Source organism: Pristiophorus japonicus, chromosome 3 (assembly GCF_044704955.1).
Source record: "Pristiophorus japonicus isolate sPriJap1 chromosome 3, sPriJap1.hap1, whole genome shotgun sequence".
NCBI lineage: Eukaryota > Metazoa > Chordata > Chondrichthyes > Pristiophoridae > Pristiophorus > Pristiophorus japonicus.
In genome coordinates, this window is record NC_091979.1 from 87,426,817 (window position 1) to 87,451,778 (window position 24,962).

A 24,962-nucleotide genomic window follows, 5' to 3' on the forward strand; every position below is an offset into this window, starting at 1 on the left:
CTTAACACTTATCCTTAGACTGTGACCCCTGGTTCTGGACTTCCCCAACATTGGGAACATTCTTCCTGCATCTAACCTGTCTAAACCCATCAGAATTTTAAACGTTTCTATGAGGTCCCCTCTCATTCTTCTGAACTCCAGTGAATACAAGCCCAGTTGATCCAGTCTTTCTTGATAGGTCAGTCCCGCCATCCCGGGAATCAGTCTGGTGAACCTTCGCTGCACTCCCTCAATAGCAAGAATGTCCTTCCTCAAGTTAGGAGATCAAAACTGTACACAATACTCCAGGTGTGGCCTCACCAAGGCCCTGTACAGCTGTAGCAACACCTCCCTGCCCCTGTACTCAAATCCCCTCGCTATGAAGGCCAACATGCCATTTGCTTTCTTCACCGTCTGCTGTACCTGCATGCCAACCTTCAATGACTAATGTACCATGACACCCAGGTCTCATTGCACCTCCCCTTTTCCTAATCTGTCAGCATTCAGATAATAGTCTGTCTCTCTGTTTTTACCACCAAAGTGGATAACCTCACATTTATCCACATTATACTTCATCTGCCATGCATTTGCCCACTCACCTAACCTATCCAAGTCACTCTGCAGCCTCATAGCATCCTCCTCGCAGCTCACACCGCCACCTAACTTAGTGTCATCCGCAAATTTGGAGATACTACATTTAATCCCCTCGTCTAAATCATGTAACACCACTGTATTACTGTATACACTCAACCTAGATGCACACCTTGACTACAAGGGGTGAACTTGTGGGAGACACTCCTTACCTGATCACTCAGGTAGAAAAAGGGAGGTCCCACGCAGGGTCACTGTCTTTGGAGTCCTATGAATAAAGAGTTCAGGTCACAGAGTGACCTTGTCCCCAGAAGGTGCCTCGTGTGGTTTCATACTGTAGAGTAAGGACTTTACACAAACTCTGTGGCCTGCCCAACAAAGCTGATCGAATGTGGTCAGTGCTTCACTGCTGGGGATGTTAGCCTGGACGAGGACATGCCCCCTGTTCATAAAAAGTAATTACCTAATTTTAAGGGGGGGGGGGAGGAGGGGGGTTTAATAAATGACCCCTGTTACTAAAAAGTAGTAACCTAGTTTTAAGGGGGCCACGATCAGCAGTGAATTCTGCAGTGGGGTAATCAAAACTTGGGCCGGTTTAGCCTGTTGCTCTCCCGGTTGCTGGAGAAGGGTGAAATGCTGCTGTGGGCGTGAAGCTAATTCCACATAAAAACACGCCAACAAGTTATGTTTGGATTCTGAGTTGCAATGTTGGCCATTTTTTAAACTTTTGATCAAGTGTAAAGAAAAATGCAAAGCAGACATTTCGATAGACTTGGTAAGCTGGGGGTAAGCAATTAAAAAAAACCATTTCTCCGCTTGTAACATCATTTTATTTTAAGCAGCGTACCGAAAATCGGCCTGGCAGGGTCCGGGTCCGGGTGCGGCTCGGCTTTAAGCGCAGGTGGCAGCGGGGCAGCTTCTGTACTGTCAGCAGAGCGCCCCTCGTGGCAGGAATCGGCAAGCGCAGCTGTAACCCGCACAATCCTGCCAGAAACTTCCACCAGAAAAAAAAACGATTTTTTTTTGGCGCGGGGGGGGGGATAAATATATGCAAATACCCTTCGTCAATGAGTTGGTGCTGGCGGGGGCGCTTTGATTTTGTGTGTTGTGGGCTGGGAGCGGGTGACAGTTGGTGCCGGGAGCGAGCTCAGCGGCTTGGAAAGTTTGATCAGGAGTGGGGCACATGTCATGGCTTGAAAATGTTTGTGTTTGCGAAAGCAGAGTCGGCGCCGCGCTGAGCCCAGCGAAGATTGGTCGCAGTGCTGTGGGGAGTGCGGAAGAGGCACGGCAGCCAGAGCCGGCTCGGAGCGGACAGCGGCCCCCCGCTAAAACCCCCAGCAAACGCGGCTAGGTGAGGAGGGAGTGGGGGAAGGAGAACACCCCTCACACAGTCCGCATTTTCAAATCCAGCTTTCCCTTACTGCTACCAACTATACGCCGCCGATACGTAAATTCATTTCGGATTTAAATTGCTCGAGTCTTTTTAATTCAAAAGTTGTGACCATTCCTTGCCGTACTTCCGTGACAGTTGAACACCAGGGGAAGGAAGGAAGGAAGAAAAAAAAAAGCTAGCTTTCTGCCGATGAGAACTTTCCCGACGGTGTGTTGAACTGCTGTAAAGCCTGCCCGTGTGCTGGAAGCGATGGAAGTATCCGAATCCGGCACCGCACCTTTGCCTGCTTCAGGGTGAGTACTGCACCTAGTTTAGTTCTGCACTGAGCTGTTGCTTTTCAGCAAGCCTAGTTCTCATTAAATGTTTCTTTAAATTTAGAAATTTGTGTTCTTCACATCAAGAAAATAGCGCACTTATTGTTTTTTCTGCTTATAATTTGTTTCACTTAAACAAGAAAACATGGAACTGAAAAGCCACCTCACCTGACCTGACCCCTTAATTCGTTCCTCAGAACAGGGACATCCATTCACATTGCAAAAATCCGATAAAGGGGTATGAGAGAAAATTAGCAAAACCATAAAAAGGCAATAAAAAGGTTTTCTATGGGTATATTAGTAATCTAAGTAGGGCCGATAAGAGATAAAGAGGTAAACTTGTCGAAGAGAATGAAGAATTGGCAAAAAAAAGTACTGAATGTGTACTTAAGTCCTGGTTTTCATAGATGAGGTGAATATAGGAACATTAGAAGGAAGACAACCCACATCCCCAGAGATGAGTTTAGATTATAATTTAAGAAACATGTTACTTACTAAGTTACTCCCATTTAAGATTACATTACAAGAGTGGCTACACTTCAAAAGTACTTCATTGGTTGGTTGTAAAATGCTTCAGGACGTCCTGAGGTCGTGAAAGGGTCGTAAATCTGTGGAATTCTCTGCCCCAGAGAGCTGTGGACGCTGGGTCATTGAATATATTTAAGGCAGAGATAGACAGATTTTTGAGTGATAAGGGAATAAAGGGTTATGAGGAGCAGGCAGGGAAGTGGAGCTGAGTCCATGGTCTTAATAAATGGTAGAGCAGGCTTGAGGGGCCAAATAGCCTACTCCTGCTCCTATTTCTTATGTTCTTATAAATGCAAGTCTTTCTGTTAAGGTAGTCAGATCACTGGGTCCTGATGTTTTATAATTGATAAGGGAATGCAGAGAAGAAATAGCAAAGGCTCTTATGACTTTCCAAAATTATGCAAAAAGGAAAATTTTCTGAGAATTGGAGGGTGGCAAATGTGACTCGCTTCTCCATAAATGGAGACTGAGTTAATCCAGGAAATGATGGGCCAGTTAGTTTTATTTCAGATGTTGGTACTGATTTCCTTGTTCCCATCATCACCCACATCCTCTCCTCCTTTCCAATCCCACTTCCTTCAGCGACCACACCTAGAAAAACATCTCTCTCTTTTTTTTTTCTCCACTTACCATTGCACTTTCAAAGTTCCAACGAATGAGCCTTTAACCTTTTATTCGACACATTCTTGAGCAGCTGACAATCTGTTCAACCACTCCCTCACCTCTACCTTTGATGCCCTTGGCCCCAGTGAAACATACTCTGTTCCATCTGGTTGTTCCCCTGATATGGCTCCCATTTGCTTCAAGCACAAGGGCTGCTGATTTGCGCGTATGTGGTTTTTTAAAAAAATGCGTAGCCAATCTTTCCAATTCTTTGTCAAATCACAAACGCCGGAGGTCACCTTGCACACATCAAGGATCACTCTGCGCCAGTGCTCTTAGCCAAAAGGCCGAGAGCCACTGCACCGTTCCTGGAAGTACTGCAATACCAGGTTCGTGCCATGGAGGTGGATGGGTCAGGCCCCCCACACACCTCCGTGGAGGTGGATGGGTCAAGCCATCCATCACCAGATCCAGCTGGAGCACATCAAGCCTCACTCTGCCAAAACTGTCCATTCCTCCAGGATCATCCTAGAGAGTAAACGATCCCCCCCGCAACTATCTCCTCAATCCCCTCTCCCTTGCCCTTACCACTCTTGGCTCCAACAAGAAGTACAAGAACCTCATGGATTTCTTTGTCATTATGATTGAGACCATCTATTCAGTTGCTTCTGCTGTTTCTCCCTGCTCTGTTTTCCCACTAAGCCAAACCTCCACTCTACCCTCAACCTAGCTCTGATCCTGCATCTTTAGTTTCTTTCCTATTTCCCGCCCTGCCCTCTTTGAGCTCATCTTGTCCATGAGATCCACCTCCTGCTTCCTTGAACCTTTTTCTACGAACTACTGAAACCCAACTCACTTCTTGGTCCACATTCTAGCTGACATTGTGAATGGTCCCCTCTCTTCAGGTACTGTCCCCCAACCTTTCAAAACCAGTGGCATCACCCCTCTCCTCAGAAAATCCCATCCGCGATTGCTTAGTTCTTGAAAACTACTGCCCAGCTTCCAAGTCCTTGAATGTGTTGTTGGTTTCTAAATTTGTGCCCATCTTTCCTACAACTCTTATGTATAAATCTCTCTCCCCTCTACGATAGCACTGAAATGGCCCCAGTTCAAATTCAAAAATGACATCCTGTGACGATGGTGACTTTTACTTCCTTGTCTTCCTTGACTTTTGCAGCCATCGACATGGTAGTTCATGCCAACCTCCTCAACACTTCTCCTTGTTGTCCAGCTCAGTGGGACTGCCTTTGCTTGGTTCCCTCCTTCTTGGGCAGTCCCTCAGAGTCGAGGATGACTTGCTTCCACACTATTGAGTTCTCAGATGACTGATGTGACCAATGTGGGACCTGTAGTCTCTGTCACAGGTGGGGCAGACAGCGGTTGAAGGGACGGGTGAGTGGGGTGCTTGGGTTGTCTTGTGCTGCTTCTGCTGTTTGCGCTTGGCTTCTGTTTGCTCCCCGCGAAGAGACCCGACGTGTTCGGCGCCTTCCTGGATGCTTCTCCTCCACTTTGAGTGGTCTTGGGCCAGGGATTCCCAGGTGTCGGTGGAGATGTTACACTTTTTCACGGAGGCTTTGAGGGTGTCCTTGAAGTATTTCCTCCACCCACCTGGGGCTCGCTTGCTGTGTTGGAGCTCTGAGTAGAGCGCTTGTTTTGGGAGTCTCGTATCGGGCATGCGGACGATGGAGCTGATCCATCGGAGCTGATGGAGTGTGGTCAATGCTTGGATGTTGGCCTGAGCGAGACCTATTCAATCATAGCCACTGCATCTCCAGCAATGGATTCTCTTCCTATCCTCTCCGTCACTAAAACCATCAACCCACCTCTGAAACATTGCCTGCCTCAGCCCCTGCATCAGCCCATCTACCATTGAAACTCTCATCTATGCCTTTGTTAGCTCCATACTATTCCAATGCTCTCTTGGACATCTTCTCGTCTTCCATACTTTGTAAACTTCAGCTTATCCAAAACTCTGCTGCTTGTACCAGGTCCTGCTCACTCAGCACTCCTGTTCTTGCTGACCAGGACTGGCTTTTGGTCCCTTGCGCCTCCAATTTAAAATTCTCATCCTCTTGTTTAAATCCCTTCGAGGCCCTACCCTTCCCTATCTCTGGAAACTGTTCCAACTCTCTGTTCCTCTAACTCTAATCTCTTGTGCATTTTCCCCACGCCCCCACCTCCCGGCCTCCGCTTCGGGCCACCACTGGCAGTTGTGCCTTTAGCCATCTAGGTCCATGCTACGGAATTCCTTCCCCTAAACCCCAACACCTCTCCAAGTTTTCCTTAAAACCCACCTGTTTTACCAAGCTGTAGTCACATCCTAATATCTCACTCTTTGCTTCTGAAGTGCCTTGAGATGTTTTTCTAAGTTAAAGGTGCAATATAAATAGAGTTGTTTAATACAGGATGAAATTATTAAGCACTGGAGAAACATTAGTTAATCAAGGCCAAGAAGCATAGATTTCTAATGGGAAGGTCCTGCTTGACCAGTCTCTTAGAAGAAATAATAGGATAGATAAAAAGGCCATGCAGTGGATGTGGTTCTTGAATCTTTAAAAAGCATATGTTAAGATATCACACAAGAGATAATGTCATCTGGAATCATGGGGAATGTGGGCCACGTAAAGGCAGAAATAAAAGGGAGATTTCTTGTACTGGAAAAATGTGGTGAGTGTTGTTCCACAGAGATTTGTGATGGACTCTTGCCAATTATATACATCAATATTCTGGATTTAGGAACTGATGGAACAATATTGACATTTTCTAGTGGTACCAAATTGGAGGGGTGACTGTAAAATACTGCAGGAGGTCATCGCTAGTCTAGCTAGCTGGCAAATACAATTCAATGTGGAGAAATGTGAATTATTACTTTTTGGAAGTAAGAATAGAAAAAGGAAATATACCGTTTAATGGTAAGATGTTAAATGGAATGGCGGAGCAGAGGAACATTGTTGTGCAGGTCCTTGAGTCATTACAGGTGGCAACGCAAATAGGTAAAGTCATAAAGGCAAATGGAATCCTTGATTTTATATTAGAAGCATAGGATACAAGATCAAGATGATACTGTTGAACTTGTCTCGGCAGCAGTTGCAGTAATGTGTACAGTTTTGGTCACTCCATTAAAGAAGCTTGAGGATAATCTGATTGAGCTATTCAAGAGTAATGATACAGTCAAGTGGAATAGATTGATTCTGTTGGTCAGTGAAATAGTAATGAGTGGACACAAATTTTACATGATTGGGAAAAGAATTAAAGGGAAGGTTAGAAAAATGTCTTTACACATGGTGGTTATAATGCTTTGCTACAAACAATTGTTAAAGCAGTCTTTTAGTACTTTAGAAAAGTAATTAGATAGTTACTTGAAAAATAATATTAAACGATAGGAGAGTAAGTAGGAAGCCCGTGGAGAAAAACACTGGCACAGACCCGATGATAAATAGGAGCAGGAGAAGGCCATTTGGCCCCTCGAGCCTGCTCCACCATTCAATAAGATCATGGCTGATCTGATCCTGGCCTCAACTCCACTTCCCTGCCCGCTTCCCATAACCCTTGACTCCCCTTATCCTTCAAAAATCTGTCCATCTCCACATTGAATATATTTAATGACCCAGCCTCCACAGCTCCCTGGGCCGAATGCCCTATTTTTGTGCTGAATCATAGTGATGCTATCTCGAAAAAGGTAAAAAGGTTGCACAAATACTTTATACTTGCCAATGCATGTCTGTGGTTTTTGAATTCACTTCTCCAAGCCCAGCATGTATGGGGTTATTTATATGCAAATAAAATTTGACATACTGTGTTTGCCACGTGCTGAATAGGAGTATCACCTATGGAATTGTATAAAGTTTCCATTGTTATCCTTCAGTACATTAAATTGACAGAGAATTGAAAGTGGTCAAATTAGAAAATGTGTAAGACCGATATGCAATGTGAACTAATTAGTTAGGCAAATTTCCATGACAGCATTTCAATGATGGCAAGTCATAATTGGCCGAATATGACAAAAGAACACAGATTATTTGTTTCATCTGATTCTTTTGAACATTTTTATAATCGGCTTTTAATTTTATATTCATAGCTGTATGTAGATTTTACAAGAGGTGGCAGAATATGCAAATATTTACTTGCAAAACAGTGGGGGAAAAAAATTGCTAAAATTGTGTTTAGAAGTACATATTGTTGATTAAGGTTTTGTTTGTTCTTTGTATCTTCACACTCTTCCCTTTTGAAAATTTTGTGAAGGAACGGAAGGATTCACAGGCTGATTAACAATTTGACAAGAACGCTCCGTGGCCATAACCATCTTCATACCAGCTGATAGGATGGTTAGACCTATAATATTGAGAAGATGTTACAGGCCCCCACAACCCATACTGTGAGGGGGGGGTGGGGGGGGGGGAAGAGGGGTTGGTGGCGGCAGCGCCTACAGCCACTGGACATGAGTAACCTGCTGGATGTTAACCCAGAGTTCAGATCTGTAGCTTCGGTCTCTACTTGTTGGGGCTGTCTGGAGTGGGATTTGAACCCTGCACCTCTTACTCAGATGGGAATGCTGCCACCATGCCAAAGGCTTACTCATCAAGTTCTATTCATGAAAGACATAAAGGGTGAACAAATGTTAAATCTGATTGATTCATTTTTACATTAAGTTCACATAAGAACATAAGAAATAGGAGCAGGAGAAGGCCATATGGTCCCTCGAGCCTGCTCTGCCATTTAATACGATCACGGTTGATCTGATCATGGACTCAAGTCCATTTCCTTGCCCGCTCTCCATAACCCCTTATCCCCTTATCGTTTAAGAAACTATTTCTGTCTTAAATTTATTCGATGTCCCAGCTTCCACAGCTCTCTGAGGCAGCGAATTCCACAGATCCACAACCCTCAGCGAAGAAATTTCTCCTCATCTCAGTTTTAAGTGGGCGGCCCCTTATTCGAATTATGCTATCTAGTTCTAGACTCCACCATTAGTGGAAACATCCTGTCTGCATCCACCTTGTCAAGCCCCCTCATAATCTTATACGTTTGATAAGATCACCTCTCATTGTTCTGAATTCCAATGAGTAGAGACCCAACCTACTCAACCTTTCCTCATAAATCAACCCCCTCATCTCTGGAATCAACAAGTGAACCTTCTCTGAACTGCCTCTAAAGCAAGTATATCGTTTTGAAAATATGGAAACCAAAACTGCATGCAGTATTCCAGTTGTGGCCTCACCAATACTCTGTACAGCTGTAGCAAGACTTCCCTGCTTTTATACTCCACCCACTTTGCAGTAAAGGCCAAGATTCTATTAGCCTTCCTGATCACTTGCTGTACCTGCACACTAATCTTTTGTGTTTCATGCACAAGTACCCCTAGGTCCTGCTGTACTGTAGCACTTTGCAATCTTTCTCCATTTAAATAATAACTTGTTCTTTGATTTTTTTTTTTCTGCCAAAGTGCCTGACGATTGCTGTTTTCTCAGTAATTTTGGCTAATTTGATCTCAAACATCAAAGATTATTTTCACTGATGAAGTGTTGACATAGTTTGTAAAGCAGCACAGATGGGGAGAAGGTTTCATAATGTGTCTCCAGCTTGCAAACAAAACATTAGTGAAGTAGTCTTATCTGCTGGTATATTCATTACTGTTCTATGTTAAATGTTTCACCATTGTATATTGTACAATTTTTTTTGTGTTTAGTTTCTGTTTAACCAATCCAAATCGCATTCGACTAAAATAGAAATCTTTGGGATATTGCTGCTGTTGCACTTCTGGGACTGATTAAATCTTCGTCCCAATCTCATGCAATAGCTACTGACAACAGATCAACTATTTCTACTGGCAGACTTTTCATGCATTTCTTTCAATCCCTATTGGCAGATTACCTGTTTCTGCTAGCAGGTACCCTGTATTTGGAAGTAAATGCTTTTCATTCATCGTGTTCATATTCATTCTGGCTCTGCTGGGAGCAGAGTGGAAGAATGGTTGCAGTTGTGGCTTTGCAGACGCACGTTACAAAACACTATTTCTGGACTCGTTATGAGCAATGCCATGGGAGGGGGGGTGGAATCTTCTAATTTGTAAATAATTTTGATGTTCATCTCTAAAACCTGACTTCAGAGGATTATAGTGAATATAAGAAAATAGGAGACTGGAGTCTTGGAGCTATTTTTGATTCCTGGTGCAAGATCAAACTGAAACTTCTTTTGAAATCCCTGCCTGAGGATACGTGAACAATATGAGACTCCACTAACAGTAATACAGGTACAAGAAGACAAAGCCATTAGTACAAGAAGACAAAACCATTGAATTCATTTTATTGGCAATCTCAAAGTTTGATTCTCAAATCCAGAAGTATTCCACTATTTCTTCAGAAAGTTTATGGACTTTGCTTGATGTGGTGATTATTTTGGTATTTGCATTTCATATGCATACCATCTAGTGGTTGGTTGTTATATTTTCTATTTAATTTGTGGATAAAGAAGTGAATTTCTATGGCTTCTAAAATCTTTTTGTTGTTCTGCCAGATCAAAGAGAATGGTATCATAGCGCCAATCTGCACTTAATGCAGTATGCAAGCTACTGCAGGGTGGATAATTATTAATCCTTTAGGGCTTGTGGAAATCTGCAATGGGAGGTTTCTTAAAGTAGAGTTTCTAGTTGGTAGGGGAAATGGTCTGCTTATGGGAATTACTGTTGAAACCCTTGAGAAATTGTAACAATTAGTGGTAGCATGTTGGAATGTTATTACTTGGAGATCAGAGAGAGTGGTAAGTTTTTAAGTTAAACCAGCAGAAGCAAAAAGCATTGCTGCAGCACACACTAGTAAATGAGTCAGAGCTGCCCAAGCAAATGTCCACAAGAGAAAAAAGAACACTTCAATTTGAAATGTACAAACTGTTTTCAATGACAAAGGGCTCCAAACACAACAAGTTGGAGGTTAAGGAAAAGTAGAAACAACAAGAGGGTGGCAAAATACAGAAGCAGCAATAACCCAATGGTAATGTAGCAAAACTATACTTTGTAACGTCCACAGTGGAATTCCTATTTATATAAAAATATGGTTTACTGGTCTTCTTTGGTAAACATTCTGAATTATCTCAAAACATTAGTTCTACAAGAGTTAACACTAATTTGAACAGTGTATGTGTTTTCATTTGAAATATTAAAATATAAGCCCGGATTTCGCTGTCATTACTCTGTGAAATTGACGGCAAATTCTGGCGCCCGCACACGCGCAGTTAAAAGCAGAAATCAAGATGTTGCTGTCAGTCATTCCTTGCTCTTCCACAGGGTGTGCTGTTGAAGACCCCGTAGATGGAAATTCACTTGCATTGATGTGAACTTACACTTTTTAATGCTCTAATCCCCCCCCCCCCAAAAAAAAAGTTGAGCCTCGTTGAATGATGTGTAACTGGGTTTTAAAGTCATAATTACTGCTAGACAACCTATCTAGTCATGAAATACTAATTTTATACTTGTGGAATGTCAAATTTCTCTAATGATACAAATTTCTTGGATTTTTAAAATACATTTTTTTTTAAGTTTGATATTTTAGCTTCTACCTTAATCCCATTTGTATGTCCCAATCTTTAATTCGTTCTCTGTAACATGATTAAAATGTGAAAGATAATCAATGCTTTTTACTTCCTGGTTTGCTATCTGCGAGGGAATTCTTCAGTGTGATTGGCTGCTTAGCCTGCTTAATAACATCACTTGCTGGACGCCAGAGATACCCTATAGATAGCGGCAGAACAAAATTAACGCTGGGGAAGGTGAAATCGATGTCAGAGAGATCGCTAGATCTTTGTGGGCAGCTTTTTTCGAGGTCAGTGAGTGCCATCACTTCACCGCAGACCCTAAAATCTGACCATTCAGTATGCACCTGTGTAAGGTGTTGACTTTGTCAAAGCAAAGGAGGTAAGACCCTCCTCTAGAAACTATCCGTGCTTTTAATATCCGGAAAGAGTCGGAATTATGGTTCCTCACCCTGAGCCAATGAGGGTGCCCTTGCATTACACCTGTAGTGTTGATTTAAATCTGTTTTGCTTTGCACTGACGCTGTAATTACAGTATAATTTAACCTGAATCCAGAATCGGGGTGTAAACTCACACCCAAATGGAGCGAGTGAGACTCTTTGGAGGAAGGAGTCTCGCTCCACATTATTTTGGAGTAATTTCAGGCTTTCACACCCAAATTATATTCCAAGTAAGCATGTGGAATGTGATGCACTGTAAGACGGCATACAGAAAAAGGTAGAGTCACTCACCCAGAGTAAATGGCATATACATAGGAGCATAGAAGTTGCTGGATTGGAAAAAAAGACCATGATCCATCTAGTTTGTTCTCTAGCATCCTGGTAGTTGCAAGATACAGCAATAATGGAATTGACATCGGAGTATACATCCACTGTGAAAGAAGTTCATATATATTCTCTCTTCCTTTCAGGCTCCTAACTTTGAGCCACAAATTATTCCATGGTTGTGTTTAATGCCACTTCTGTGATGACAACAGGAGGTTTGCTTCTCTAGGCCACAACTAGTCATGGCAAATTTTATCTGAGAAGATTCACTCTGCCATGCTCTATCCAATGGCTTTGAATAGCTGACATTTGCCTGGTGAGGCCATATAAGTGGAAATATTAGCCAAGACACAGCTCTGGATTTGAGACCCTCTATTTGTGAACCCAGCTCACTTCCATAAGAGCCGCTGAAATACGGAAGTGAAAATCCTTTTTGTTCCATGGCCATGCAAGCTCTGGATGTCAGATAATCAGCCAGCTGACAATGTGCTGGATACAGGCAGTTTGCTACATCAGTCAAGGGTCACATAATGGAATTAGTTGAACTCTTGTCAGCTGTTGACTGCAAAATGTTCATTTTATTTTTTCTCTCTGAGCCAGACCGTGAGGTGTGGAATCTCAGAGACAGAATAAGATTGGTGAAACTGTGCAAATTAGTATTACTGTTTGTGAACTAAATGTTTTAATTAGCAGAGTTTTATATATAAAAGAGGACAATCCAAAAATCTCATATTAAATAGGATGAATAATTCCTGCCAAAGATGATGAATCCTTCAAGAACGCTGGCAGTATTTTATACCAAAATCTTTCACAACATTTAGAATATAAAATCTACAGATCATTGTGCACAGAAAATCTGTATTTTGAAAGGTCAAAAGAAAATTTGGTGAAACTGTTGCCTAATTGGTATTATAGACAAATATTGAACAGGTACGGACAATTCAGTTTTGTTGCATTATGGGCTCAGTTGCTTCTACAAGTTAGTTGCCTGATATTGATACTAAGTAATTGAATAAAAATACAAGCAATAACATAAAACAGAAATAAACACAAGGATGAAGTAAATAATTATGTTTGTAATTTAGCTACTAATGGAGAATCTTGCTCGAAAAAATCAAATTTGCTATCAATTGGACTATTCAAATACATAAAATGTTCTGCTTTACATAAGTTTGAACTTTAGATGAAACATGTTGTTTGTCTGGAAAGTGTAGGTTCAGAGTTTTGAGTGTTTTATACTTTGAGCTACATGATGAGGTAGTATTATGATATACAAATCAAGAAATTATGGACAGGTATTTTGTATAATTTGTGCTCGAGCAATGCAGAATGCAAAGGACACCTGTACATCCATGGCATCCAGTACCTGCCTGACCTTGTGTGCACTGTCCCCAATTGTAATTTAGCAAAGGTTAACCTCATTAAATAATGGAAGCATTGCAAATGACTGGGAAGGAAATCGGGTGTTGCTGCAAGATCTAATGGTAGTTTAAAGGGGCAAGATCTTGTGATTTCCAGCTTTTCCAGACAGCTATGATCATTCATGCTGCTTCTGAAATGCCACAGTAATCAACTGCTTAAAAATCATGTAAGTTTCCTAATTAAACTTAAATGCAATCATTCTGTAGAAAGAAAGAAATAATGCTGCTATTTTAATAAAAATTTAAATGGTGTACACTCTGTCTACTTCCTGTTCATACCTGACCTGCAATTGTTCTGTTGCTGGATTGATATTTCCCAACAAGTGGCCTGGTATTCTGGTGAGGACTAGGACTTTGAACTGAGCAGCATTGGCGAGGAGATGGCCACAAGGGATTGGGCTGGGAAATGGATTTGGGCCAGCAGGCTGTGCAATGTGGGGAAGTGAAGAGTTGAAGCGAGGATTCTGAATCTTCAGGTTGTGATCAGGCAAGAGCAAGGAAAGGAAATTGAGTACCTGTACTTTCAATCTCGTCCATACATGTTGAATTCCAAATTTACAGAACTCTGAAGCTATGAGAACTCTGAATGCTACCGCCATCACCACCACCACCACCGAGTTAATTAAAAACAAATTGGAGTCTCTATGGAATTTACAATATTGAATCATGTATTTAATCAAATTATGTGAAATTTAATTTTTACTACATATTGGCTGCAGGCAAGAATATGTCTGGACATTAACTATTCCATTCAGTTTCATGTACATTTGTCAATAGATTTATTTTACTGGGAATTTTGAATGCTTCTGCTTTTTCGTATTGCTCATGTTTTTCCGTCATGTGACTGAGCCTACTGACTTGGGTAAGTTTTATGGCTTTCTTACATCAGTTGGCAGGGGTTTCCCTACGAATGTAATATTTAAGCCTGTGTAATTGCTGCAGACTTGGCTCTACAATACAAGTTACAATCATTTGCTTAAAAGTTTCTATCTGAGATTCATTGTTCCTCAATTAATAATATGCACCAAAACCAGCATCTAGTTCCTACCACTAACGCTCGTGTGAGAAATAAGTGCAAACCAGAAGACTCTCAGAAGTTAAAATATTTTCTTGCTGATATTTTGCAGATGTCCTTGAGTTAAAAGCATTAGTTTCATCTAGTGTAAGTTCTCCGTACAACTTTTGTGTAGCAGTAGTAGGGAGGTTGGGGATGACATCAAACAAGAAATTGGGGACGCATGCAATAAGGTACAGCAGTTATCATGGGTGGCTTTAATCTACATATAGATTGGGCTAATCAAACTGGTAGCAGTACTGTGGAGGAGGATTTACTGGAGTGTATAAGGGATGGTTTTCTAGACCAATATGTCAAGGAACCAACTAGAGAGCAGGCCATCCTAGACTGGGTCTTGTGTAATGAGAGAGGATTAATTAGCAATCTGGTCGTGCGTGGCCCCTTGGGGAAGAGTGATCAGAATATAGTAAAATTCTTCATTACAATGGAGCGTGACACAGTTATTTCAGAGATTAGGATCCTGAACTTAAAGAAAAGTAACTAACTTCGATGGTATGAGACGTGAATTGGCTAGGATAGACTGGCAAATGATGATATTTAAAGGGTTGACGGTGGATAGGCAATGGCAGACATTTAAAGATCACATGGATGAACTACAACAATTGTACATCCCTGTCTGGAGTAAAAATAAAAAGGGGAAGGTGGCTCAACCGTGGCTAACAAGGGAAATTAGGGATAGTGTTAAATCCAAGGAAGAGGCATATAAATTGGCCAGAAAAAGCAGCAAACCTGAGGACTGGGAGAAATTTAGAATCCAGCAGAGGAGGATTAAGGGTTTAATGAGGAGGGGGAAAATAGAGTGCGAGAGTAAGCTTGCAGCGAACATAAAAACTGACTGCAAAAGCTTCTGTAGATATGTGAAGAGAAAAAGATTAGTGAAGACTACTGTAGGTCACTTGCAGTCAGAATCAGGTGAATTTATAATAGGGAACCAGGAAATGGCAGACCAATTGAACAGATACTTTGGTTCTGTCTTCACTAAGGAAGACACGAATAACCTCCCGAAAATAATAGGGGACCGAGGGTCTAGCGAGAAGGAAGAACTGAAGGAAATCCTTATTAGTCAGGGAATTTTGTTACGGAAATTGATGGGATTAAAGGCCGATAAATCCCCAGGGCCTGATAGTCAGCACCCCAGAGTACTTAAGGAAGTGGCCCTAGATATAGTGGATGCATAGGTGGTCATTTTCCAACATTCTATAGACTCTATCAGTTCCGATGGATTGGTGGGTAGCTAATGTAACCCCACTTTTTAAAAAGGAGGGAGAGAGAAAATAGGGAATTATAGACCAGTTAGCCTGACATCGGTAGTGTGGAAAATGTTGGAAACAATTATTAAAGATGTAATAGCGCATTTTAAAAGCAGTGACAGGATCGGTCCAGGTCAGCATAGATTTATGAAAGGGAAATCATGCTTGACAAATCTTCTAGAATTTTTTGAGGATGTAACTAGTAGAGTGGACAAGGGAGAACCAGTGGATGTGGTGTATTTGGACTTTCAAAAGGCTTTTGACAAGGTCCCACACAAGAGATTTGTGTGCAGAATTAAAGCACATGGTATTGGGGATAATGTATTGATGTGGATAGAGAACTGGTTGGCAGACAGGAAGCAAAGAGTAGGAATAAACAGGTCCTTTTCAGAATGGCAGGCAGTGACTACTGGGGTACTGCAAGGTTCAGTGCTGGGACCCCAGCTATTTACAATATACATTAATTTAGACGAAGGAATTGAATGTAATATCTCCAAGTTTGCAGATGACACTAAGCTGGGTAGTAGTGTGAGCTGTGAGGCGGATGCTAAGAGGCTGCAGGGTGACTTGGACAGGTTAGGTGAGTGGGCAAATGCATGGCAGATGCAGTAGAATGTAGATAAATGTGAGGTTATCCACTTTTGTGGCAAAAACAGGAAGGCAGAATATTATCTGAATGGTGACAGGTTAGGGAAAGGGGAGGTGCAATGAGACCTGGGTGTCATGGGACATCAGTCATTGAAAGTTGGCATGCAAGTACAGCAGGTGGTGAAGAAGGCAAATGGCATGTTGGCCTTCATAGCGAGAGGATAGGAGCAGGGAGGTCTTACTGCAGTTGTACAGGATCTTAGTGAGACCACACCTTGAATATTGTGTCTCCTAATCTGAGGAAGGACATTCTTGCTATTGAGGGAGTACCGCGATTCCCAGCATGGCAGGACTGACCTATGAAGAAAGACTGGATCGACTAGGCTCATATTCACTGGAATTTAGAAGAATGAGGGGATTTCATAGAAACATATAAAATTCCCACGGGTTTGGACAGATTAGATGCAGGAAGAATGTTTTCGATGTTGGAAGTCCAGAACGAGGGCTTGCAGTCTAAGGATAAGCGGTAAGCCATTTAGGACCGAGATGAGGAGAAACTTCTTCACTCAGAGAATTGTAAACCTGTGGCATTCTCTACCACAGAAAGTTGTTGAGGCCAGTTCGTTAGATATATTCAAAAGGGAGTTAGATACGGCCCTTAGGGCTCAAGGGATATGGAGAGAAAACAGGAATGGGGTACTGAAGTTGCATGATCAACCATGATCATATTGAATGGTGGTGCAGGCTCGAAGGGCCAAATGGCCTACTCCTGCACCTATTTTCTGTGTTGTACAGCATAAGAGGAGGCATTTGATGTGGAGGACACAGTATTGCGTTTGGTATGGAATGAAACTTTAATGATGATTTAAACGAATGCAAAAACGGGGACATAGCAGTGAATTTAGAACTGTGCGTACTCCTTTCAAATACTGAGCCCACCGCTGTGCCATTCCAGAGGGCTTTCAAGGTATGCTCCAATGATAAAAGTAGAGTTTTTAAAAAAATTAAGTATGGTGCACTCTTGATCATTTTGCAACTTTTTTACTTAAAGATTTGTAGATTAAGAGGATAGCCAAAGAAAGGGTAGAGCCTATTGGAGACCATGAGGGTAACCTGTGTGTGGAGGCGGAAGATGTCGGTATGGTTCTTAATGAATACTTTGCGTCTGTTTTCACAAAAGAGAGGGGTGATGCAGACACTACTATCGAGGAGAAGAAATGTGAAATATTAAATGAAATAAACATAGTGAGAGAGAAGGATAAATCCCCAGGCCCGGATGACATGTATCCCAGGCAGCTAAGTGAAGCAGAAGAGGAAATAGCAGAGGCTTTGATGATCATTTTCCAATCCTCTGGCTTCTTATGTGGTGGTAGAGGACTGCTAATGTTTAAGAAGGGAAAAGAGGATCGACCGAGTAATTACAAGCCAGTCAACCTAACCTCAGTTGTGGGAAAATTATTGGAAAAAATCCTGAAGGACATGATTAATCTGTGTCTTTCGAAGTGAAGATTTATCACGGGCAGTCAGCACAGAAGAAGGTATCCGGAATGCTTGCCTTTATTGGCCGAGGCATAGAATACAAGAGCAGGGGGGAGTTATGCTTGAACTGTATAAAACACTGGTTAGGTCACAGCTGGAATACTGCGTGCAGTTCAGGTCACCGCATTATAGGAAGGACGTGATTGCACTGGAGAGGATACAGAGGAGATTTACGAGGGTGTTGCCGGGAGTGGAGAATCTAAGCTATGAGGACAGATTGGATAGGCTGGATTTGTTTTCATTGGAACAGAGGAGGCTGAGGGGAGACATTGAGGTGTATAACATTATGAGGGGCCTAGATATAGTGGATAGAAAGGACCTATTTCCCATAGAAACATAGAAAATAGGTGCCGAAGTAGGCCATTTGGCCCTTCGAGCCTGCACCACCATTCAATATGATCATGGGTGATCATGCACTTCAGTACCCCATTCCTGCATTCTCTCCATACCCCTTGATCCCTTTAGCCGTAAGGGCCATATCTAACTCCCTTTTGAATATATCTAACGAACTGCCTCAACAACTTTCTGTGAAAGTTCCACAGGTTCACAATTCTGAGTGAAGAAGTTTCTCCTCATCTCGGTCCTAAAATGGCTTACCCCTTACCCTTAGACTGTGACCCCTGGTTCAATACTTCCCCAACATCGGGAACATTCTTCCTGCATCTAACCTGTCCAATCCCGATAGAATTTTTTGTGTTTCTATGAGATCCCCTCTCAATCTTCTAAATTCCATTTAATATAAGCCTCGCCGATCCAGTCTTTCTTCATAGGTCAGTTTTGTCATCCCGGGAATCAGCCTGGTGAACCTTCGCTGCACTCCCTCATCTGTCACCATTCAGATGATCTGCCTTCGTGTTTTTACCACCAAAGTGGATAACCTCACATTTATCTACATTATACTGCCATTTGCCATGTATTTTCCCACTCACCTAACCTGTCCAAGTTACCCTGCAGCTTCTTAGCAGCATCCTCACAGTTCACACTGCAACCAGCTTAGTGTCATCTGGGGTCAACAACCAGAGGGCATAAATTTAAAGTAATTGGGGGGAGGTTCAGAGGAGATATGAGGGGAAATTTCTTCACGCAGAGTATTGTGGGGGTCTGGAACTCACTGCCTGAAAGGGTGGTAGAGGCAGAAACCCTCATCACATTTTAAAAAGTGCTTGCATGTGCACCTGAAGTGCCGTAACCTGCAGGGTTATGGACCTAGAGCTGGAAAGTGGGATTAGACTGGATAGCCTCTTTTTGGCCGGCATGGACATGATAGGCTGAAATGGCCTCCTTCCATGCTGTAAACTTCTATGATTCAATTATTTTAATTGACCGAGGAAATAAGGATTTCAACAAACTAAAACAGATTATCAAAAGCTTCCTGTAAAATTACTTTCTCCCTTTCTTGAAGGTATTCCTCACCTCTTCACTGCAAACCCCTCACGTTTCAGTGAGGAATTCTTCCCAAGTTCTCAAACACTTGTCCTCATGAGATCACACAGACATTCCTCATCTAACTGCAACCGCACATGGAGCCATCTTCCTGGTTCCAATCTCTTCCCTCACAAAGATATTTTTCACAATCCCACACTGTCCCTTCAGTTTAAAGGGAGGCACTCTTCCTAACTGATACTCTGCTCACTGCCAGTTCTTCTTGCAGTTTCTGCTCAATGGTGTTGCTCTATTCTAGGATTGGACTCTGCTGCATGTGAGCAATACTGATCTGGCAAAAACTACTGTGTTGAGGAATTCCCATTTGCAACCAATGTCAGAATAGCACTCCTGAAATTAAGCAACAGTGTTGGGTATGAGCTGCAGCTGGGACTGGAGATGGGGAGAGCATCAGAGAGTGGAGCACCAGTGAGCTCCTGGCCATTCCTATGCAGCAGAGCTGCCATTCTGGTGTGAGTGTGCACTGCAGCTGCAAATTTATCATGCCAAGGAGGAAAATATTGCACATAATTAGGCACAATGCAGATGCCAGCCCTACATCCCACACACTACATGAGGAGTAAAGGTTAAATTCTATCTTTGTAAAAATGCCATGTCACACACAACTCGCTGTTGTATTCTGTTTATTTAATAGCTATGGTCAGTTTTAGGGAATGTTATAGTTGGAAGTTCCAGGCTGAAAAGAACAATTTGTTGAAGAGGGTGATGAAGTGAACTATTGAAGTCGAGGAGTAGGACCTCAGAAGTACGTGCCATGTCTACATATCTAATGTGGTCTGGATGTAATAATGAAGGAAGGAACTTCTGACATCCTATTTGTAGTGGGGAGCCTCGAACTTTGTTTATAGTCTATTGCTAAAGCAATCAAATGTGTGGCTTGAGTGAGACAAGATACTATAAAAGGTTTGTTGATGTGTGCAAAGCAACTTTTAAGTTGTTTTTCGGTATGAAACAAATTTATATTTGATTACTTCTGTTACTTTGTCATTATTTTGAGAGTATTTTTCTGAATGTGGTCTGTGAAATTATGTTATCAGTGTGAAACCTATGTATGCAGACAGCATGTTCCATTGGCTTGTAAACTGGCATTGATAATTAATGATAAATAGCTTCTTGAAAAGTCTCACCATGATGCTATCATTCTGATGTGTGGACCATTGTCATTGCAAAGTGTTCTTTTAAATTGGTTGGTATGTCCAGCTATACAATAGATTTAGAGCAGGTGCATATTGTTTCTTGCACATTAGTTTGTGTGAAATCAAGATTTTAAAGCAGATTAATATAGAATGTTAACATAGGGAATGGAAACCCAATTGAACTAATGTCGCCAAGTTTGCTGATGATGCAAAGATGGGTGGGAGAGAAAATTGTGAGGAGGACACAAGAAATCTGCAACGGGATATAGACAGGCTAAGTGAGTGGGCAAAAATTTGGCAGCTGGAGTATAATATGGGAAAATGTGAGGTTATCTACTTTGGCACAAAAAATAGAAAAGCAAATGATAATTTAAATGGAGAAAAATTGCAGAGTGCTGCAGTACAGAGGGACCTGAGGGTCCTTATGCATGAAACACAAAAAGTTAGTATGCAGGTACAGCAAGTAATCAGGAAGGCAAATGGAATGTTGGCCTTTATTGCAAGGGGAATGGAGTATAAAAGCAGAGAGGCCACACTTGGAGTACTGCGTACAGTTTTGGTCTCAGTATTTAAGGAAGGATCTACTTGCATTGGAGGCTGTTCAGAGAAGGTTCACGAGGTTGATTCCGGAGATGAGGGAGTTGGCATGAGGATAGATTCAGTCGGTTAGGCCTATATTCATTGGAGTTCAGAAGAATGAGAGGTGATCTTATCGAAACATATAAGATAATGAGAGGGGTCAACAAGGTGGATGCAGAGAGGATATTTCCACTTATGGGGGAAACTAAAACTAGGGGGCATAGTCTCTCAATAGGGGATCGCCCATTTAAATCTATGAGGAGGTAACTATATAGGCCAGTTAGTTTAACATCTGCAATGAGGGAAAATGCTTGAAGCTATCATTAAGGAAGAAATAACGGGACATCTAGATAGGAATAGTGCAATCAAGCAGACGCAACATGGATTCATGAAGGGGAAATCATGTTTAACTAATTTACTGGAATTCTTTGAGGATATAATGAGCATGGTGGATAGAGGTGTACCGATGGATGTGGTGTATTTAGATTTCCAAAAGGCATTCGATAAGGTGCCACACAAAAGGTTACTGCAGAAGGTAAAGGTACGCAGAGTCAGAGGAAATGTATTAGCATGGATAGAGAATTGGCTAGCTAACAGAAAGCAGAGAGTCAGGATAAATGGGTCCTTTTCAGGTTGGAAATCGGAGGTTAGTGGTGTGCCATAGGGATCGGTGCTGGGACCACAACTGTTTACAATATACATAGATGACCTGGAAGAGGGGACAGAGTGTGGTGTAACAAAATTTGCAGATGACACAAAGATTAGTGGGAAAGCGGGTTGTGTAGAGGACACAGAGGCTGCAAAGAGATTTAGATAGGTTAAGTGAATGGGCTAAGGTTTGGCAGATGGAATACAATGTCAGAAAATGTGAGGTCATCCACCTTGCCGGGGGGGGGAAAACAGTAAAAGGGAATATTATTAGAATGGGGAGAAATTACAACATGCTGAGATGCAGAGGGACCTGGGGGTCCTTGTGCATGAAACTCTTTTAGAGTCTACCTGCAAAACATAAAACATTTATCCGTGCCACCCGACCTGGATGACACACCAGACATTTACAAGGCCCTTTTTTGTTTCTTTTCTTTTTTTGGTTTTTTTTTGGGCACTAAAATCAAATTTTTTCCTTTTTCCAGTGCCCCCTATAAAAGGGGAGGGGGACACTAAAAGCACCGGCAATTAAAACAAATTAAACTTTAAAATGTAAAATCAAATTAAAATTTGGTTGCCGGGCGTGATGATGCACTCCAGTCCCTCCGGTGCCCACCTCTCGCGGAAGGCCGCGAGCGTACCGGTGGACACCGCGTGCTCCATCTCCAAGGACACCCTGGACCGGATGTAAGAGCGGAAGAGAGGCAGGCAGTCAGGTTGAACGACCGCCCGCTGCCTGGACCGGCTGATGGCACCCTTGGCCGTGCCCTCCTTGTGCATGAAACTCTTTTTGGATCCCAAAAAGTTAGTTTGCAGGTGCAGCAGGTAATCAGGAAGGCGAATAGAATGTTGGCCTTCATTGCGAGAGGGATGGAGTCCAAAAGCAGGGAGGTCCTGCTGCAACTGTACAGGGTATTGGTGAGGCCGCACCTGGAGTACTGCGTGCAGTTTTGGTCACCTTACTTAAGGAAGGATATACTAGCTTTGGAGGGGGTACAGAGACGATTCACTAGGCTGATTCCGGAGATGAGGGGGTTACCTTATGATGATAGATTGAGTAGACTGGGTCTTTACTCGTTGGAGTTCAGAAGGATGAGGGATGATCTTATAGAAACATTTAAAATAATGAAAGGGATAGACAAGATAGAGGCAAAGAGGTTGTTTCCACTGGTCGGGGAGACTAGAACTAGGGGACACAGCCTCAAAATACGGGGGAGCCAAATTAAAACCGAGTTGAGAAGGAATTTCTTCTAGAGGGTTGTGAATCTGTGGAAGTCACTGCCCAAGGAAGCAGTTGAGGCTAGCTCATTGAATGTATTCAAGTCAAAGATAGATAGATTTTTAACCAATAAGGGAATTAAGGGTTATGGGGAGCGGGCGGGTAAGTGGAGCTGAGTCCATGGCCAGATCAGCCATGATCTTGTTGAATGGCGGAGCAGGCTCGAGGGGCGAGATGGCCTACTCCTGTTCCTAATTCTTATGTTCTTATGGCTGCTATCAATAACCATCACTTGAAGTTAATGGAAAGTTTAAAAATACAGTCCTGCAGGCTTATGTTTGCAGAAAGAATAGTAGTAACCTTAAGCTGATCATAAATACTGTGCTGTTTCAACTGAGATGTGCAATTCATAAGAAATGCTTGAGTAAAAAAAATAATAGCCTATAGTTTACATTTGTGTAAACGCTCATTTTTGAATTGGTAACTGAATAAAAATGAAACACACTTGATGTAAGAAAATGTTTAAAAAGGGTTAATGCTGTAGAATCTTTCTTTGTCAGTTGTCTTTTGAAAGCTGGCCTTTGAGGCCTGGTGTCTTAAGAACATAAGAACATAAGAATTAGGAACAGGAGTAGGCCATCTAGCCCCTCGAGTCTGCTCCGCCATTCAATAAGATCATGGCTGATCTGGTCATGGACTCAGCTCCACTTACCCGCCCTCTCCCCGTAACCCTTAATTCCCTTATTGCTTAAAAATCTATCTATCTTTGACTTGAAAACATTCAATGAGCCAGCCTCAACTGCTTCCTTGGGCAGAGAATTCCACAGATTCACAACCCTCTGGGAGAAGAAATTCTTTCTCAACTCGGTTTTAAATTGGCTCCTCCGTATTTTGAGGCTGTGCCCCCTAGTTCTAGTCTCCCCCACCAATGGAAACAACCTCTCTGCCTCTATCTTGTCTATCCCTTTCATGATTTTAAATGTTTCTATAAGATCACCCGTCATCCTTCTGAACTCCAAGAAGTAAAGACCCAGTCTACTCAATCTATCATCATAAGGTAACCCCCTCATTTCTCGAATCAGCCTAGTGAATCGTCTCTGTACCCCTTCCAAAGCTAGTATATCCTTCCTTAAGTAAGGTGACCAAAACTGCACGCAGTACTCCAGATGCGGCCTTACCAATACCTTATACAGTTGCAGCAACACCTCCCTGCTTTTGTACTCCATCCCTTTCGCAATGAAGGCCAACATTCCATTTGCCTTCCTGATTACCTGCTGCACCTGCAAACTATCCTTTTGGGATTATGCAGCAAGATCATCCTTGGGTTGCTGGTTCAATTCCGGCTCGAAGGAGCTGGTGTTCTTTTTCCACCGGTACGCTCGCGGCCTTCCGCGAGAGGTGGGCACCGGAGGGACTGGAGTGCATCATCACGCCCGGCAACCAAATTTTAATTTGATTTTACGTTTTAAAGTTTAATTTGTTTTAATTGCCGGTGCTTTTAGTGTCCCCCTTCCCTTTTATAGGGGGCACTGGGGAAAAATTGTGATTTTAGTGCCCAAAAAAAAAGAAAAACACAAAAAAAAAGGAAAAAGAAAAGGGCCTTGTAAATGTCTGGTGTGTCACCCAGGTAGGGTGGCACGGTTTAATGTCTTTTGTTTTTGCAGATAAACTCCAAAAGAGTTTCATGCACAAGGACCCCCAGGTCCCTCTGCACCACAGCATGTTGTAATTTCTCCCCATTCAAATAATATTCCCTTTTACTGTTTTTTTTTTTTTCCCCAAGGTGGATGACCTCACACTTTCCGACATCTGCCAAACCTTAGCCCATTCGCTTAACCTATCCAAATCTCCTTGTAGCCTCTGTGTCCTCTACACAACCCGCTTTCCCACTAATCTTAGTGCCATCTGCAAATTTTTTGACACTACACTCTGTCCCCTCTTCCAGGTCATCTATGTATATTGTAAACAGTTGTGGTCCCAGCACTGATCCCTGTGGCACACCACTAACCACTGATTTCCAACCGGAAAAGGACCCATTTATCCCGACTCTCTGCTTTCTGTTCGCCAGCCAATTCTCTATCCATGCTAATACATTTCCTCTGACTCCGCGTACCTTTATCTTCTGCAGTAACCTTTTGTGTGGCACCTTATCGAATGCCTTTTGGAAATCTAAATACACCACATTCATCGGTACACCTCTATCCACCATGCTCGTTATATCCTCAAAGAATTCCAGTAAGTTAGTTAAACATGATTTCCCTTTCATGAATCCATGCTGCATCTGCTTGATTGCACTATTCCTATCCAGATGTCCCGCTATTTCTTCCTTAATAGTTTCAAGCATTTTCCCCACTACAGATGTTAAAC

At 42.4% G+C, this 24,962-nt stretch overlaps 1 protein-coding gene across 1 annotated transcript in view; it reads left to right on the top strand.

Annotated features, from left to right (window-relative positions):
• Positions 1–1,662: 1,662 nt before the first annotated feature.
• Positions 1,663–24,962, top strand: part of cobll1b (cordon-bleu WH2 repeat protein-like 1b) — a 274,387-nt gene continuing 251,087 nt past the window's right edge. The window contains exon 1 of the mRNA XM_070875530.1: positions 1,663–2,256. Coding sequence (XP_070731631.1) covers positions 2,213–2,256 — 44 coding nt within the window. The 5' untranslated portion in view covers positions 1,663–2,212. The remainder of the gene's footprint in view (positions 2,257–24,962) is intronic.